Source organism: Pelophylax lessonae, assembly GCF_965119305.1.
Source record: "Pelophylax lessonae genome assembly, chromosome: 6".
Taxonomy (NCBI): domain Eukaryota; kingdom Metazoa; phylum Chordata; class Amphibia; order Anura; family Ranidae; genus Pelophylax; species Pelophylax lessonae.
Genome location: NC_138773.1, coordinates 278,271,894 through 278,285,555, shown reverse-complemented (window position 1 = coordinate 278,285,555; position 13,662 = coordinate 278,271,894). Strand labels below are relative to the sequence as shown.

At 41.3% G+C, this 13,662-nt stretch overlaps 1 protein-coding gene across 3 annotated transcripts in view; it reads right to left on the bottom strand.

Moving 5' to 3' along the window:
* The window catches only part of PRPF40A (pre-mRNA processing factor 40 homolog A), a 77,809-nt gene that overhangs the window by 43,854 nt on the left and 20,293 nt on the right, over positions 1-13,662 (bottom strand). For 2 of the 3 annotated variants that reach the window (XM_082261113.1, XM_082261115.1), the window contains exons 3-10: positions 10,873-10,995; positions 8,878-8,964; positions 6,770-6,800; positions 2,955-2,974; positions 2,764-2,838; positions 2,565-2,675; positions 1,288-1,408; positions 1,087-1,114 (exon numbers count right to left, since the gene is read on the bottom strand). In XM_082261113.1, the coding sequence (XP_082117239.1) occupies positions 1,087-1,114; positions 1,288-1,408; positions 2,565-2,675; positions 2,764-2,838; positions 2,955-2,974; positions 6,770-6,800; positions 8,878-8,964; positions 10,873-10,995 (596 nt within the window). The remainder of the gene's footprint in view (positions 1-1,086; positions 1,115-1,287; positions 1,409-2,564; positions 2,676-2,763; positions 2,839-2,954; positions 2,975-6,769; positions 6,801-8,877; positions 8,965-10,872; positions 10,996-13,662) is intronic. The other variant, XM_082261114.1, reaches the window with a different exon arrangement.

The window sequence follows — 13,662 nt, the reverse complement described above, 5'->3', positions numbered from 1 at the left end:
ATTGCTACCCTGTAGCTCCTGCTGGATTTTGCTTCCAATCCCCTTGTGGAAGCGGCTATTTGTGGATGGACATTGTATGGTTACACAACCTATCGCTGTGTCCATAATCTTTTTATATGGACTATAAATTGAAGGATTTGTGAATAAATGGTTGTGGAACTAATCATCTGAGTTTCCATTATTTCTTATGGGAAAATTCGCTTTGATATAAGAGTGCTTTGGATTACAAGCATGCTTCCGGAACGAATTATGCTCGCAATCCAAGGTTTTACTGTACTACTGATTAATAATAATATATATGGCCAACTCAAAACTACAAGTCATTGCAAATGAATGATAGGAGAATCAATGACCAAATACTAAATTATGCATGATCCTTCAATCCCAGTCTAGCTCTAACTTTGACCTCCAGTGGTGGAGACAGTTCGATATCTAAATACAAATTCCTTTTTTCAATGGGATTTAAAAGCATCGCTTTGCTTAACAACCAGATTAATTTTCTGACATTCTTTAAGATCCTTGGGAGTAAGCAGTAGCCACTGTGCTACCGATACTGATACTTAGGCCCCTTCGGGGAAGGGGGTCTACACAGAGTTCCAAATATTTGTACTTTTACATGTATACGACTAACATTTATAGCTCAAAGGAACATAATTTTCCAGAGAAACTATCGAAGTGTTATATGATGTGGTTAATGTAGATGTAAGGGCCCGTTTCTACCACTGCGTTGCCATTGACACATTACGTGCAATAGTGTGCTGTCCATTGTGACTGGCACCCTATCGCACCTGCATTGCAGCACACCACATGGTAATGCGCTACCACATGTTGCAGTACACTAGCAAAAATGCAGTAGGTCTGATATAAGGTCAGTTGTGTGCTGGGCAGCCCATTCAAATGAAAGGGTTGTTCTGACTCAACTTGTCTTAATGGGTCTGTGTTAAAAGCACCACAACAGACAGCCCTGGTATGAATGGGCCTTTAATAAATGTTTAGCTGAAGATATAACATAGAAAAACAATTATATAATTGTATACGTGTTGGTTAGTAAATGGACAAAAAGTACACAAAAAAAAAAATACATACCTGCTGCTTTCTTCTGCTTTAATCATTGCTGTAAAAAAAAGAAAAAAAAACAAACAAACTATAATTTCTACTGATTGAGAAACAATATGGTAAGGGTTCAATCATTTTAACATACAAGATTCTCGCTTTCCCCGTTTGGCAATGTGCCAAATTCAGCAAAACAGGGGATATATATGGGTTATGGGATTTGATAGCAATTACCTTCCAGATCTTCTAGCTCTTTAGGTTTGGCCCAACGAGATTCCTTTGTCTGGGAATTGTAGTAATATGGTTTTCCCGAGTCAGATTTAAACTCCTTCCAGGGACATTTGGATAATAATTGCTAATTATAATAAAAAGGAAAAATATATTAAGTATGCCAATGATTTAGAACTTTTTTTTTTTAGAAATGGTACGGTTTTTTAAGTATGAAAAAGAGTAGGACTAAAAGTATAGAACATACATGAATTCCACGCATCACCACATAAAAGGAATCAGTGTCACACAATCGGAGAAGCGAAAGATATTACACAGAGGACTTCTCACATACAAAAAATTAAACCTTAGATCTTTACATAACCAGGCTATTAGATGCTTAGATGCACAGGTACTCCAATGATATTCAGGGCTCACGGGGCATAGACTTTGGGGGTGTCCCTGATGCTTTTCTTTGCCATCAAAGTAAAAGCAGTTCTAAACAGCTTGATAAAAATAGTAAAATAAAAAAATAAAAACACCTCTCAGAAGCACCTAAAAGCATACTGCACTTAAGCATTTCTGAATCCTAGGCATGTATCTTCAGAAAGGAAAGAGGTTTTTCTGAATTTACATTCATATTATGTGGCTATTTCAGATAAAGCTTTAAAAACAGACAAGTAATGTACTGATGTACTTTCTTGATAAATGTTTACAGCGTTTCCAAAAGGAAAAAAGGGGACCAATAGCGTGACACTGCTTAAAACATTTATTGAAGGAATAATAAAATGGTTCCCCCCCTCCCCTTATTTTTGGCGTTTCATCATCACGACTTCTACCGAGGGCCTGGGTTGTATTACTTCAAAAAATGTTTTGAGCAGTATCACGCTATTGGTCCCCTTTTTTCCTTTTTAAATCCTCTGCAATACTTATGGGAGCTCCCCGATTCTTGGAGGTGTGGAGATGGAGAGTACATTTAAGTTGGTGATTTAAAGGTGCTGTTTGATCTGTGGTCTGGTGAGTGTTCATTGCCTAAAGGGGGAGCACAAACGGTGTGGTGAAGGTGCACGTCAATAAGCCCTGCAGGAATTGAAACCACCGGGGAAGAGCACCAGTTCTGTGGACATGAAAAAGGTCAAATTAAAAAAAATATACTAATTTCTAAGAAATTAAATGCTCCTGCTTACAGAATGGGAACTTCCTAGCTGAGCAAACACACAGTACTTCCACAGCTCGAAAAATATGAATTTATGCTTCCACTTGACAGCTTGTTATTAAACCAGCAGCAATAAAATATGATTTACCTCAGCTGGGGTTTTCAATTCATCTGGTTTCTCCCACGTAGACTGCTTGGTTTCGATATTATAAAAATATGTCCTACCATCTGGTGATTTATGTTCTGTCCACAAAGATTTCTACCAGAAGGAAAAAGAAAAATGCCAATATAAGGGTAGGAATATAAATCAACAGCACAGAGAATAAACAAATGAATTACTGGCTTACTGGCTTGGTGGGCTCTTCGTTAGCGGCAGGGATTGCTGAAATGGCTGGTGGCGCCGAAATTACTGGATGTGCAGCCTAAATATTAAATTAAATCATATATTCAGAAAGGGCACAACTGAGAAATAGAAACAGAGAGCACTATTTTTTTGTGCACACAAATTTCATCATTTTTATTAATGTTAATTACGTACCTGCGTGACTGGCGGCTGAACTAAGAACAAGGGAGAGAAAAAGAAAAAAATATTATATTTCTAAGTGGTGGAGTGTTGTTCAGCCAAATCAAGACCTTGCGATTAGAAAGTAAATTACACTGCCTATAGAAATAGCTGGTTTAATCCAGATTTCGAGCGAGTAGCAAAAAGTGAAAGGCACTTACAGACTGTTATGGAAGACATTTATAAAAAGTCAGGAATGACAAAAAAACAGCCTACTGTTCATTACTACACCTGGTCTTTCATGCAAGGTAGTACAGGTCCCTCTCAAAAAATTAACATACTGTGATAAAGTTCATTATTTTCTGTAATGTACTGATAAACAGACTTTCATATATTTTATATTCATTACACACAACTGAAGTAGTGCAAGCCTTTTATTGTTTTAATATTGATGATTTTGGCATACAGCTCATGAAAAACCAAAATTCCTATCTCAAAAAATTTGCATATTTCATCCGACCAATAAAAAAAAAAAAAAAAGTGTTTTTAATACAAAAAAGTCAACCTTCAAATAATTATGTTCAGTTATGCACTCAATACTTGGTCGGGAATCCTTTTGCAGAAATGACTGCTTCAATGCGGCGTGGCATGGAGGCAATCAGCCTGTGGCACTGCTGAGGTGTTATGGAGGCCCAGGATGCTTCGATAGCGGCCTTGAGCTCATCCAGAGTGTTGGGTCTTGCGTCTCTCAATTTTCTCTTCACAACATCCCACAGATTCTCTATGGGGTTCAGGTCAGGAGAGTTGGCAGGCCAATTGAGCACAGTAATACCATGGTCAGTAAACCATTTACCAGTGGTTTTGGCACTGTGAGCAGGTGCCAGGTCGTGCTGAAAAATGAAATCTTCATCTCCATAAAGCTTTTCAGCAGATGGAAGCATGAAGTGCTCCAAAATCTCCTGATAGCTAGCTGCATTGACCCTGCCCTTGATAGAACATAGTGGACCAACACCAGCAGCTGACATGGCACCCCAGACCATCACTGACTGTGGGTACTTGACACTGGACTTCAGGCATTTTGGCATTTCCCTCTCCCCATTCTTCCTCCAGACTCTGGCACCTTGATTTCTGAATGACATGCAAAATTTGCTTTCATCTGAAAAAAGTACTTTGGACCACTGAGCAACAGTCCAGTGCTGCTTCTCTGTAGCCCAGGTCAGGCACTTCTGCCGCTGTTTCTGGTTCAAAAGTGGCTTGACCTGGGGAATGCGGCACCTGTAGCCCATTTCCTGCACACGCCTGTACACGGTGGCTCTAGATGTTTCTACTCCAGACTCAGTCCACTGCTTCCGCAGGTCCCCCAAGGTCTGGAATCGGTCCTTCTCCACAATCTTCCTCGGGGTCCGGTCACCTCTTCTCGTTGTGCAGCGTTTTCTGCCACACTTTTTCCTTCCCACAGACTTCCCACTGAGGTGCCTTGATACAGCACTCTGGGAACAGCCTATTCGTTCAGAAATTTCTTTCTGTGTCTTACCCTCTTGCTTGAGGGTGTCAATGATGGCCTTCTGGACAGCAGTCAGGTCGGCAGTCTTACCCACGATTGCGGTTTTGAGTAATGAACCAGGCTGGGAGTTTTTAAAAGCCTCAGGAATCTTTTGCAGGTGTTTAGGAGTTAGTTGATTCAGATGATTAGGTTAATAGCTCGTTTAGAGAACCTTTTCATGATATGCTAATTTTTTTAGATAGGAATTTTGGGTTTTCATGAGCTGTATGCCAAAATCATCAATATTAAAACAATAAAAGGCTTGCACTACTTCAGTTGTGTGTAATGAATCTAAAATATATGAAAGTCTAATGTTTATCAGTACATTACAGAAAATAATGAACTTTATCACAATATGCTAATTTTTTGAGAGGGACCTGTATATTTATCTATGCTTTACTATTCAGCAAACTGTATAAACTAGCAAGGCAATGTAGGTTTAGTTCAAAGGAAACCTGTACCCAGAGAATATGGAGGAGGTCATTGCTGTGCTCTCCTTCTGAAAATGCTAGCTGCCTGGTTGTTATGCTGATCCAACAGTTTTAGGGCCAGTTCACACCACAAAAAAAGCAATTCGGATACATTTTTGCATACAGTTCATACAAAACTCTGTTCTGGTGCTTTTTGTGACGTTTCAGTGTAGTTCTGTGCAGACAAAAATGCAGCATGTTCTACCTTTTATTCTGCATCGTAAACTGACTGGAACTGGTGTGAACTAGGGCCATTGGAATACATGAAAAACACTGACTTTTTGATGCAAAAAAAAAAAATATATAAAAACGCACCACAACACACACACTGGACTGCATTTGGTGTGAACTAGTCCTTAAAAGAGAAGTTCATATATTGTTGCAGGTAAAAAAAAAATATGCAATGTTTTTTTGTTAGGGGCCTGTAAAGCATTGCATCCACAATTAGCAGATCGTGTGTGCAATGCCATGGTCCTGCAGATTATCTGCCTGCACCTCTGATACGGGCAGGCAGTTATACTTTGACAGGAAGCTCAATGAACTATCACAGTTCTCAACAGTGCCCTGGTATTTCACTGAGAACTACAAGCTGACAGCTGCCAAGGCTGTCAGACCTTAGTGTTTGCCCATTCACAGAACACTATGAATGGACACAGCCGGACGGCCAGAACCCTGCATGGCTGTGTCTTTTTCAGATTGTGACCGCTAGCAGGGGGAGAAGATCCCCCGCCAGCTGTCAATACGGGGGTCGGGGTTGTTGCATATGTCACAAGTTAAGCCCTGAATTTGGGTGTAACATGTTACAAAAAGGTGAACTTCTCCTTCAAATTATATACGAGACCATGACCTGAAAAAAATATTCAGATTAGAAGTGCCGACTTCAAGAAGAATAGGCAAAACATTTTATTTATTTTTGTGGATAGACCAGGGGAGGGTTATAACCGGTCTTTTTTTTTTTTTTGCCGTGTCCCATTGCATAGGATTTCCTTTCGCTTTCAGTCCCATAGCCAAACAGAAAAACCCTGCAAATTAAGGGAATTCCTTAGGGAACCCAGGTCACCAAAACTAGTGTCTCCATTGGAAGATAACCCCCATTACTTTTATTGTGGCAATCCAAAATTTGTGATTTTCTTTTACTTTCACAGATAATGGTAAACCGGACAAATAGAGGATGAATCTTTCAGGTCAGTGACGGTATTGAAGCTAGAGACAGCCAAGTGTGTAGCAATCTGAGGAGGAAAGGTAAGCAATGACAACACCTATAGTTCTCAGCACAGGTTTCTTTAAGAATACATAGGCTGTCTGGCCCACACCATGTTAAAATTAGGCTGTGGATCTGCATAAAAAAAACAAAAAAATAAAACAAACACCATTAAGCTGGTGTCTCACGTGTTCTGACAGCCTGCCCATTGTTGTTACCCATGTCCATGTTAAAGCAACAGCTTGCAAGTGGTACCATGTATACTCTGAGAAACTACATTAGCCAGTCATACATGTACAGCATAGTTTGGTGCTGGAGCAATGATAGAAAGAAGACTGCTTTAGTGTCGTGTGTGCATGCTGTGTAGATCAAAACAAAAAAAAAAAAAAAAAAAGAGAAAAAGGTGACCCCCCCCCTCAAACAAATGACATAAAGCACAAAGTATCAGTGGCTGAGGTATACAATTAGGATGCATATGTGCACATTTAATAAAAAGACACTAATGTAATTTTCCTTGCATCAAATAAGAGTGAGGCAAGAAATCGTAATACATATATAACCCCTGCAGTTCTGTATTTGAAAATATTATATCTAATAGTATGAAATGCACAAATATTGTACAAGTAAGGTGACATACCAAGTGTGGGATCCAAGCTGTTCACACCTGGCTGTTAGAACAAAGCAAGAAGTTTATTATGCATTCCACAGTAAATCAAAGCCATTGTTGTGTACAGATGGCAAATCAATGTTCTATAAAATGCCACATCTTTATAAACATATACAAAATGCCATATATGATGATCTGCAAAAAGTACTTGCATTCAGAAGCACACACCTTACCCAGTGCCTAGTGTTCAGCAACAGAGGAATCTCAAGCATTCAAAACCATAGTACATACGCACATAGATCTCTCACTTTTGGTACCCAAAAAAAGTAACTCACAAACACGTCCGCCCCCCTGCTAGGGACCAAAAGACCAGCAAAGAACCAGCCTGGGTGCGGATGGCACCGGATCCCTGGACAGACGAGTGTTCCGTTATTAAAAGTCAGCAGCCACAGTATTTTTTAGGGGGGGGGGGGGGGGGGGTGTACTGGAGAACTTGCGTACTTAAAGTGGAGTTCCACCCATTTTTAATAAATTGGATTACATAGATGTATGTAATCCCCTTTAAAACAACTTACCAATGGAAAGTGTTTTTTTTTGTTGTTGTTGCTAGTAAATACCTTATTTTCTGCTTTATTTATCCTCTTCTCACTTCCGGGTCCGGTCGGCGATTCGCAGTGTGTGCTGGGATGTATATCCGGCCATGAAATCTTGCATTATTACACAGGAGATGAGCTGCACTGCTCCGCCTCCTCTCAGTGAGCTGTATGTATGTAGTGTATTGAGGCCGTGCTCCGCCCCGCCTCCTCTCAGTGAGCTCAGTGAGGATATAATGCTTTCAGTCCTCGCTCACTGAGAGGAGGCAGGGCGGAGGCGGGTCGGAGCACGGCCTCAATACACTACATACATACAGCTCACTGAGGGGAGGGGGTGCAGAACACGCAGTACAGCTCATCTCCTGTGTAATAATGCGAGATGTCATGCCCTGATATACATCCCAGCACACACTGCGCATCGCCGAATGACGTAATCGCCGACCGGACCCGGAAGTGAGAAGAGGATAAATAAAGCAGAAAATAAGGTATTTACTAGCAAGAAAAAAAAAAAAAACTTTCCATTGGTAAAAGTCGTTTTAAAAGGGGATTACATACATCTAAAGTGACTAAAATGGGTGGAACTCCACTTTAAGCATGGCAGTACAAACCAGTGGTGGTTCAGACTATGTTTAGCCCATTCGCAAGGTAGGAGCGCCTAGCTTGATAAAGGGCTAGACATGGTCCTAAATGTCAGTGTGTTTGACCTGCTTTGTGTTGCGCTGCATTTATTTGGACAAGGCTTGGCCTATTGAAGGGCACTTGAACTGCGAGTCAAACACAAGCTGTATATGTCAAATGCTGCCCCTTCCATAGGAGCACAGCTACATGTGATCAAACAGAAAACAGCATTTGACGACACCACCAGTTGACATAAACCTTCACTTTACCCGAATACACTCACTTGGCAGCTGGGATACGGATGTTTGAAAAGGTATATATTTATAAAAGGTTGGTTTGTAAACCAATGCTATATTCTCCCTATTGTACAAAGTACATCCTTGTATACTGTGTACTTGTTTCTATCCAAAGCACTGAGTGTGATTTCTGTCTGCTCCCTCAATTCCGTTATCAGCATGAGTAACTTCGGACAGCTTTTTTTTGACACAAGAGATAAAAAGGTGACAGAGAAGGAGAGCTTCAGCACATAGCCTGAGACTGATACCCTTAGCTCTGCAAATTCCCTATGTATGTGTTAAGGAAGGCGGGCGGGGGAGACCGGGGTGGAGACCTCAACTCCCTGACCCTTGCTTTTCAGAGCCAAGAGATCCTGTATCAATTCTGGATTTTGAATGAATGTAGAGGACAGATTACTATAAACCGGTACAACTTATGTGGGAGGATTTGGGTCATCTGTTTATTAGCCGAGAGTGGCCACTTCACCGGGTATAGGTAAGGGTTTAAAGCCATTTTAAAGTAGAAAACCCTAACAAAATGACTGTCTACTGCAAAAAATTGTAACATTAAATATGCAAATAATAATAATAAAAAAAAAAAAAAAATTATAATATTATATATATATATATAAATAAAAACTTGCATACTTACTACCTGCATGCTGCCAGGCATTGTACCCGGTGCCACATGTGCTGGCATCATCATACCAGGAATGAGAGGAGGAATCATTGGACCCATCTAAACAAACACAAACATGTTATAAGGTTGTGGAACACAGAATTAACTTTTACCATAAATGAAAACAAATATATTCACGGGGTTAAAGTGGTAGTATAATTCGCTTTAAACTTTTACCTACAGGTAAGCCCATAATAAGATCTCCTAAAACTGCACGGTTTAGGAGGTATTAACCCTGCATGCACCCGCTGACACCATCAGCGCATGCGCTCTGAGATCCTTGTCATAAAGTGAGCCGCCAAGCCTGGAAGGGACGCCGAGGGAACATGACAGCTCTCTTAGCGGTGTCCGGGCGACCGTGTGGGGGCTTCGTTCTAAGAGAAGTATTTCATAATGTGCTAGTATGCGATGCATACTAGCACATTATGCCATTGTATTGCAAGGGTTTTTTTTTTTTGTACTCAGGGGATACTACCGCTTTAGGCAAATTCCCAGAGCCACTGATCCAGTGAATCAAAAGGCAGCACAAAAAGTACGTTATACAGCAAGATATGTTCACAGGAAAAAAAAAAAAAACAAAAAAAAAAAAACCAAACAAACACGTGATCCATGGATGGAATTTAAGTGATAGCCTTTAATACCAAAAACCCAACTTAACTTTAGCTTAAATCAGGTAAATATATTGGTTTGCCTTCTGTATGAAGCCGTAGCAGAAGGTCAAACATTGGAGATTAGGTGTGTAATACATGAACCAGCTGCAGAATCTGGAGGATGTAAAGGACAGGTACAGGTGGCAAGAGGGGTCACATTGTCATTTAAGTAACATAGATGACCTCAAAATATAGCACTGGTGGATGCGAGTCTATGAAGCCATAAATAAACCAATGATATTGCTGGCTGGTACTTGTAGTCCCACAGAATTGGACAGGGGAGGGATCTCCAGCTGACAGCCTCAGCTCTGTTCGTGTGTGAAAGGGTGTGCATTTCTTCCCTCCAATAAGCTCTCAGACTTCTCCTCGCTGAGCTCTGCAGAGTAACTTCATCTTTCTGACTGCTTTTTTTCTGAACACTCAGACAAGCTTTATACATTTAGAACTTTGTACTGATGTAGAGAAGAGAAGACTGGTCCGCCTGTGTGAAAAAGCCCTAACACGCACATTTTCTAAAGGTTCTGCAATTAGTATTACAACCTAGAGCAGCCTTTTTCAACCAGGGTGCCATGGCACCCTGGTGTGCCTTCTGGGTTCTTCAGGGGTGCCTTGGCAAAATGGCAACAAATTGCCACAGATTTTTACTTTGTAGAATTACAACTCTAGGCACTGTGCTGGTCAGGCCACTGGTACCCTGATAACCCTGTGCAGGTCAAGTCATTGGGCACCCTGATAACCCTGGGCACTGTGCAGGTCAAGCCACTGGCACCCTGACAACCAGTGACATCACTGGATGTAAAGGAGAATGACAGGTGCTTTCACAGCATACCTATATACTCCTCCTCATCCCTTCTCCACCAGCACTGGGGTCACATTAGCAAATAAAAGAAGAGAAACTTAAGGGAGAAGAGAAACCCTAGAATACTAGTCCGTACAAGTTTTGCAATAGTGGAGGAATAAATCACTTCTAATGTTGGATGGCTCACGTCTATGGATACTGCTGCGTTATGTAAAACTATTAGTTTAGGGGTTTTTTTACATTTTAGAATGGGGTGCCTAGAGATTGTGCAGAATTGTTAAGGGTGCCACAACTGAAAAAAGGTTGAGAAACACTGACCTAGAGTAACCAAGTATAAGTTGAATCCAAAGACTGAAAAGCACATTTCACCAAGAATCTTAAGCACCTGCTTTCTGCATGAAGTCCAAAATAACTCACTGCAGATAACAGGGACACCCACCTTCGGAGTACTGATGATATGGAACATGGCTTTTAAAATACCATCCACCAACAAAGTCCATTAAAATTTCATTACATTACCTGTCCCATTTGATGAGCGCCCATTGGTCCCATCAAAGGTGGGATCATGCCTGGTGGTCCCAGATTTGGTCTTGGGGGTAAGCCACCCATTTGCATGCTTGCAAAATGGGCAACGGGGTTCATCTGTTAAAGAAGAAAAAAAAAGGTTTACAAATGTAGTATTCCTGTTGTGTTTATGGAAACATGTCATGAGCATACATGAAGGCTGCCATTGCTGACCTCCTCCTGAAAAAGCTATTTGCCAGTCATTCTGACCTTTTTTCTTCAATACTGGAGTCATTGACCAATTCTTTTTTTTGACCAATTCTAAAAACTTTCCTAAACTTTTATGATTTGCATAATTTTGAGTTGGTAAAGCAGAAAGAAAAAACAGCCAGATTGTGTAACGATAACATTTTCACGAGAACCCCTACAAACCAGTGGGAGTCTGCTTACCTGTTTATCTTGTCTGAAAAAGCAACCGCAAAAAAGACAGAGCTCCAGATGCCCAGTCTCTGTTGCAATAAACCACTGCTTTTATACTGATGCTTTTAAGAATTAAAAAGTAAATAAAAAAGTATATATATATATATATATATATATATATATACACACATACACACACACACACTTCCTAGTTTTGGATAAAGTAGAAAATGTTAAGTTCCCCTGTGTAGATTTTAATGCTGCTGTATGTACCTTAGCCTTCTGTTTGTCCTGGTTACAACAACAAACAATGATGGGAAGTTCAAAGTTTTACAGTTGCCATCAGAACAAGAACAAAGGGAAATCTTCCAATGGGGACACATAACCCTGTGACAACTGGTTTTAGAGCTGAAATTCTCTCATTAGGATTCCTCACTTCTTGTGTACCCAATACAGCAAGTCAATGAAAATTTCCTCAAAAGGGACAACGACAGCAATAAACTAACTTATATGGGTTTTAAAACCTGGTACACAGTACTTTTTCGGGGTTTTTTTTAAACAGAAAAAAAAAAAAAAAAAACTGTGAGGAGCTCACTGTACTAACTATCCAACGTTAGTACAGGGATCTCCCCACTGAGCTCGCAGCCACTGGCTGCCTGCCCTGACCAGATGCTGGCTTTCCAGCATGTCCGGTCGGCCGGCTTCTGTCAGACAGGCTGACGTTCACACAGGTCAAAATGTCAGCCAGTTTGTTGAACCGGCCAATAACTGCCAATATTCGGCTTGTGTGTACCAGGCATAACTCTACCTATAAGAAAAGTTTTGATTATACACACATACACACCTTAAAAGCAGCACTCTATTTTACTCAACCCCAGCACAGCCTCTCTGACCGGCCTAATTGTCTTCTGGGAACCGATCCTCTGACTTTTTCAGTGGCCAGGCCGAGATGTCACATCTGCACATAAGCAGGAGTTCAATCATCTCAGCAGATGCTGAAATGGTGTACGAAGCAGGTAAGGAGCTTCAAAGCAGAAGAGACATAAGATGTCTCTTCCATGCTAAAAAAACTTCCTGTTCACAATTTCTCAGGTCATCAGCTCACCCATCTGCCTCAGCCAATCAGAGGAAGCTTTGTATTCATTCACAGAACACAAAGCGGCCTATAAATGGCTGAGCGAAGCTAAAACGGACACTGTATTGTTTCGGATGTGAGACAGGAAATCAGTCATACAGCCAGAACCCAGCGCTGTGTACTGTATGGAGTTGAAGCCACATACAATTCATACAGTGCTTACAGCCAGCCCAGAACCTAGGTGAAGGAAATCGTTCATTTAGACCAGCTTGGTTCAAACAAACTATTAAAAGTAACAGAAAACCTATGGATAAGCTTTAACCACTCATAAGCAGCCACCTCAATCACAGCACATTAAAAGCAATGAACAGCTAATGAAACAATTAACAAATGGCTAAGATCATCACCAGTCTAGAGAAGTGTACAATCATTCTCACTTTACTTAGGAAAGTTGAAAACCTATTTTAAAAGAAATCTATCCTTCTGACCAGGTTTAATGTAACACCCATATTTAGTGTGAAATGTGATCAGTTACCAACCCTCACCCCAAACTGCCCTCCCCTTTTACAGGATGGCAGGGTTCTTCTCCCTGCAATCTGTCAAACTGATCGCCCCGTGGCTCCACCTGGGGAATGGGAGACAAGTGTATGATGAAGGTAAACATTCTTTAGGCTGGGTTCACATTTGCAGAGCTGCTCACAGCAGGGGGTCCAGTGAGTCCCTGTTCACCTTTTCAGGGGCGATTCAGGTCCGAATTGTTGCCTAAATTAAAACCTGAAGGGAGCCAAAAGACACACAGGACCCTTCTGCAGCGTGCTCTGCGGCAGCCTTGGAGAGGTGTGAACCAGCTCCATTGAGAGCCGGTCACACGATCCTATCATGCAAATTAGATGCAGGGAAACCCGCATCTAATTCTCAAAAGTGTGAACCCAGCCTTAAAGTGATTGTAAAGTCTCATTAAAGAAAACAATAATAAACATGTAATACTTCGCTCCTCTGCAGTTGGTTTTGCACAGAGCAGCCCGGATCCTCCTCTCAGGTCCCTCATTCCTGCTCCTGGCCCCTCCCTCCTATTGATTGTTCCCACAGCAAACAGCTTGCTATGGGGAAACCCGAACCGAGCTACAGCTCTGTGTCCCCATTCAGACAGGGAGCTATTGTTCGGCCCTGCCCCCTTTATCCTGATTGGCTCACTGACTTTGATTGACAGCAGCAGGAGCCAATGGCGCTACGGCTGTATCTCAGAAAAACAGGAGGGAGAGTCCCAGGACAGCCGAGAAACTCATGGACATTGCTCGACAGAGGGGGCA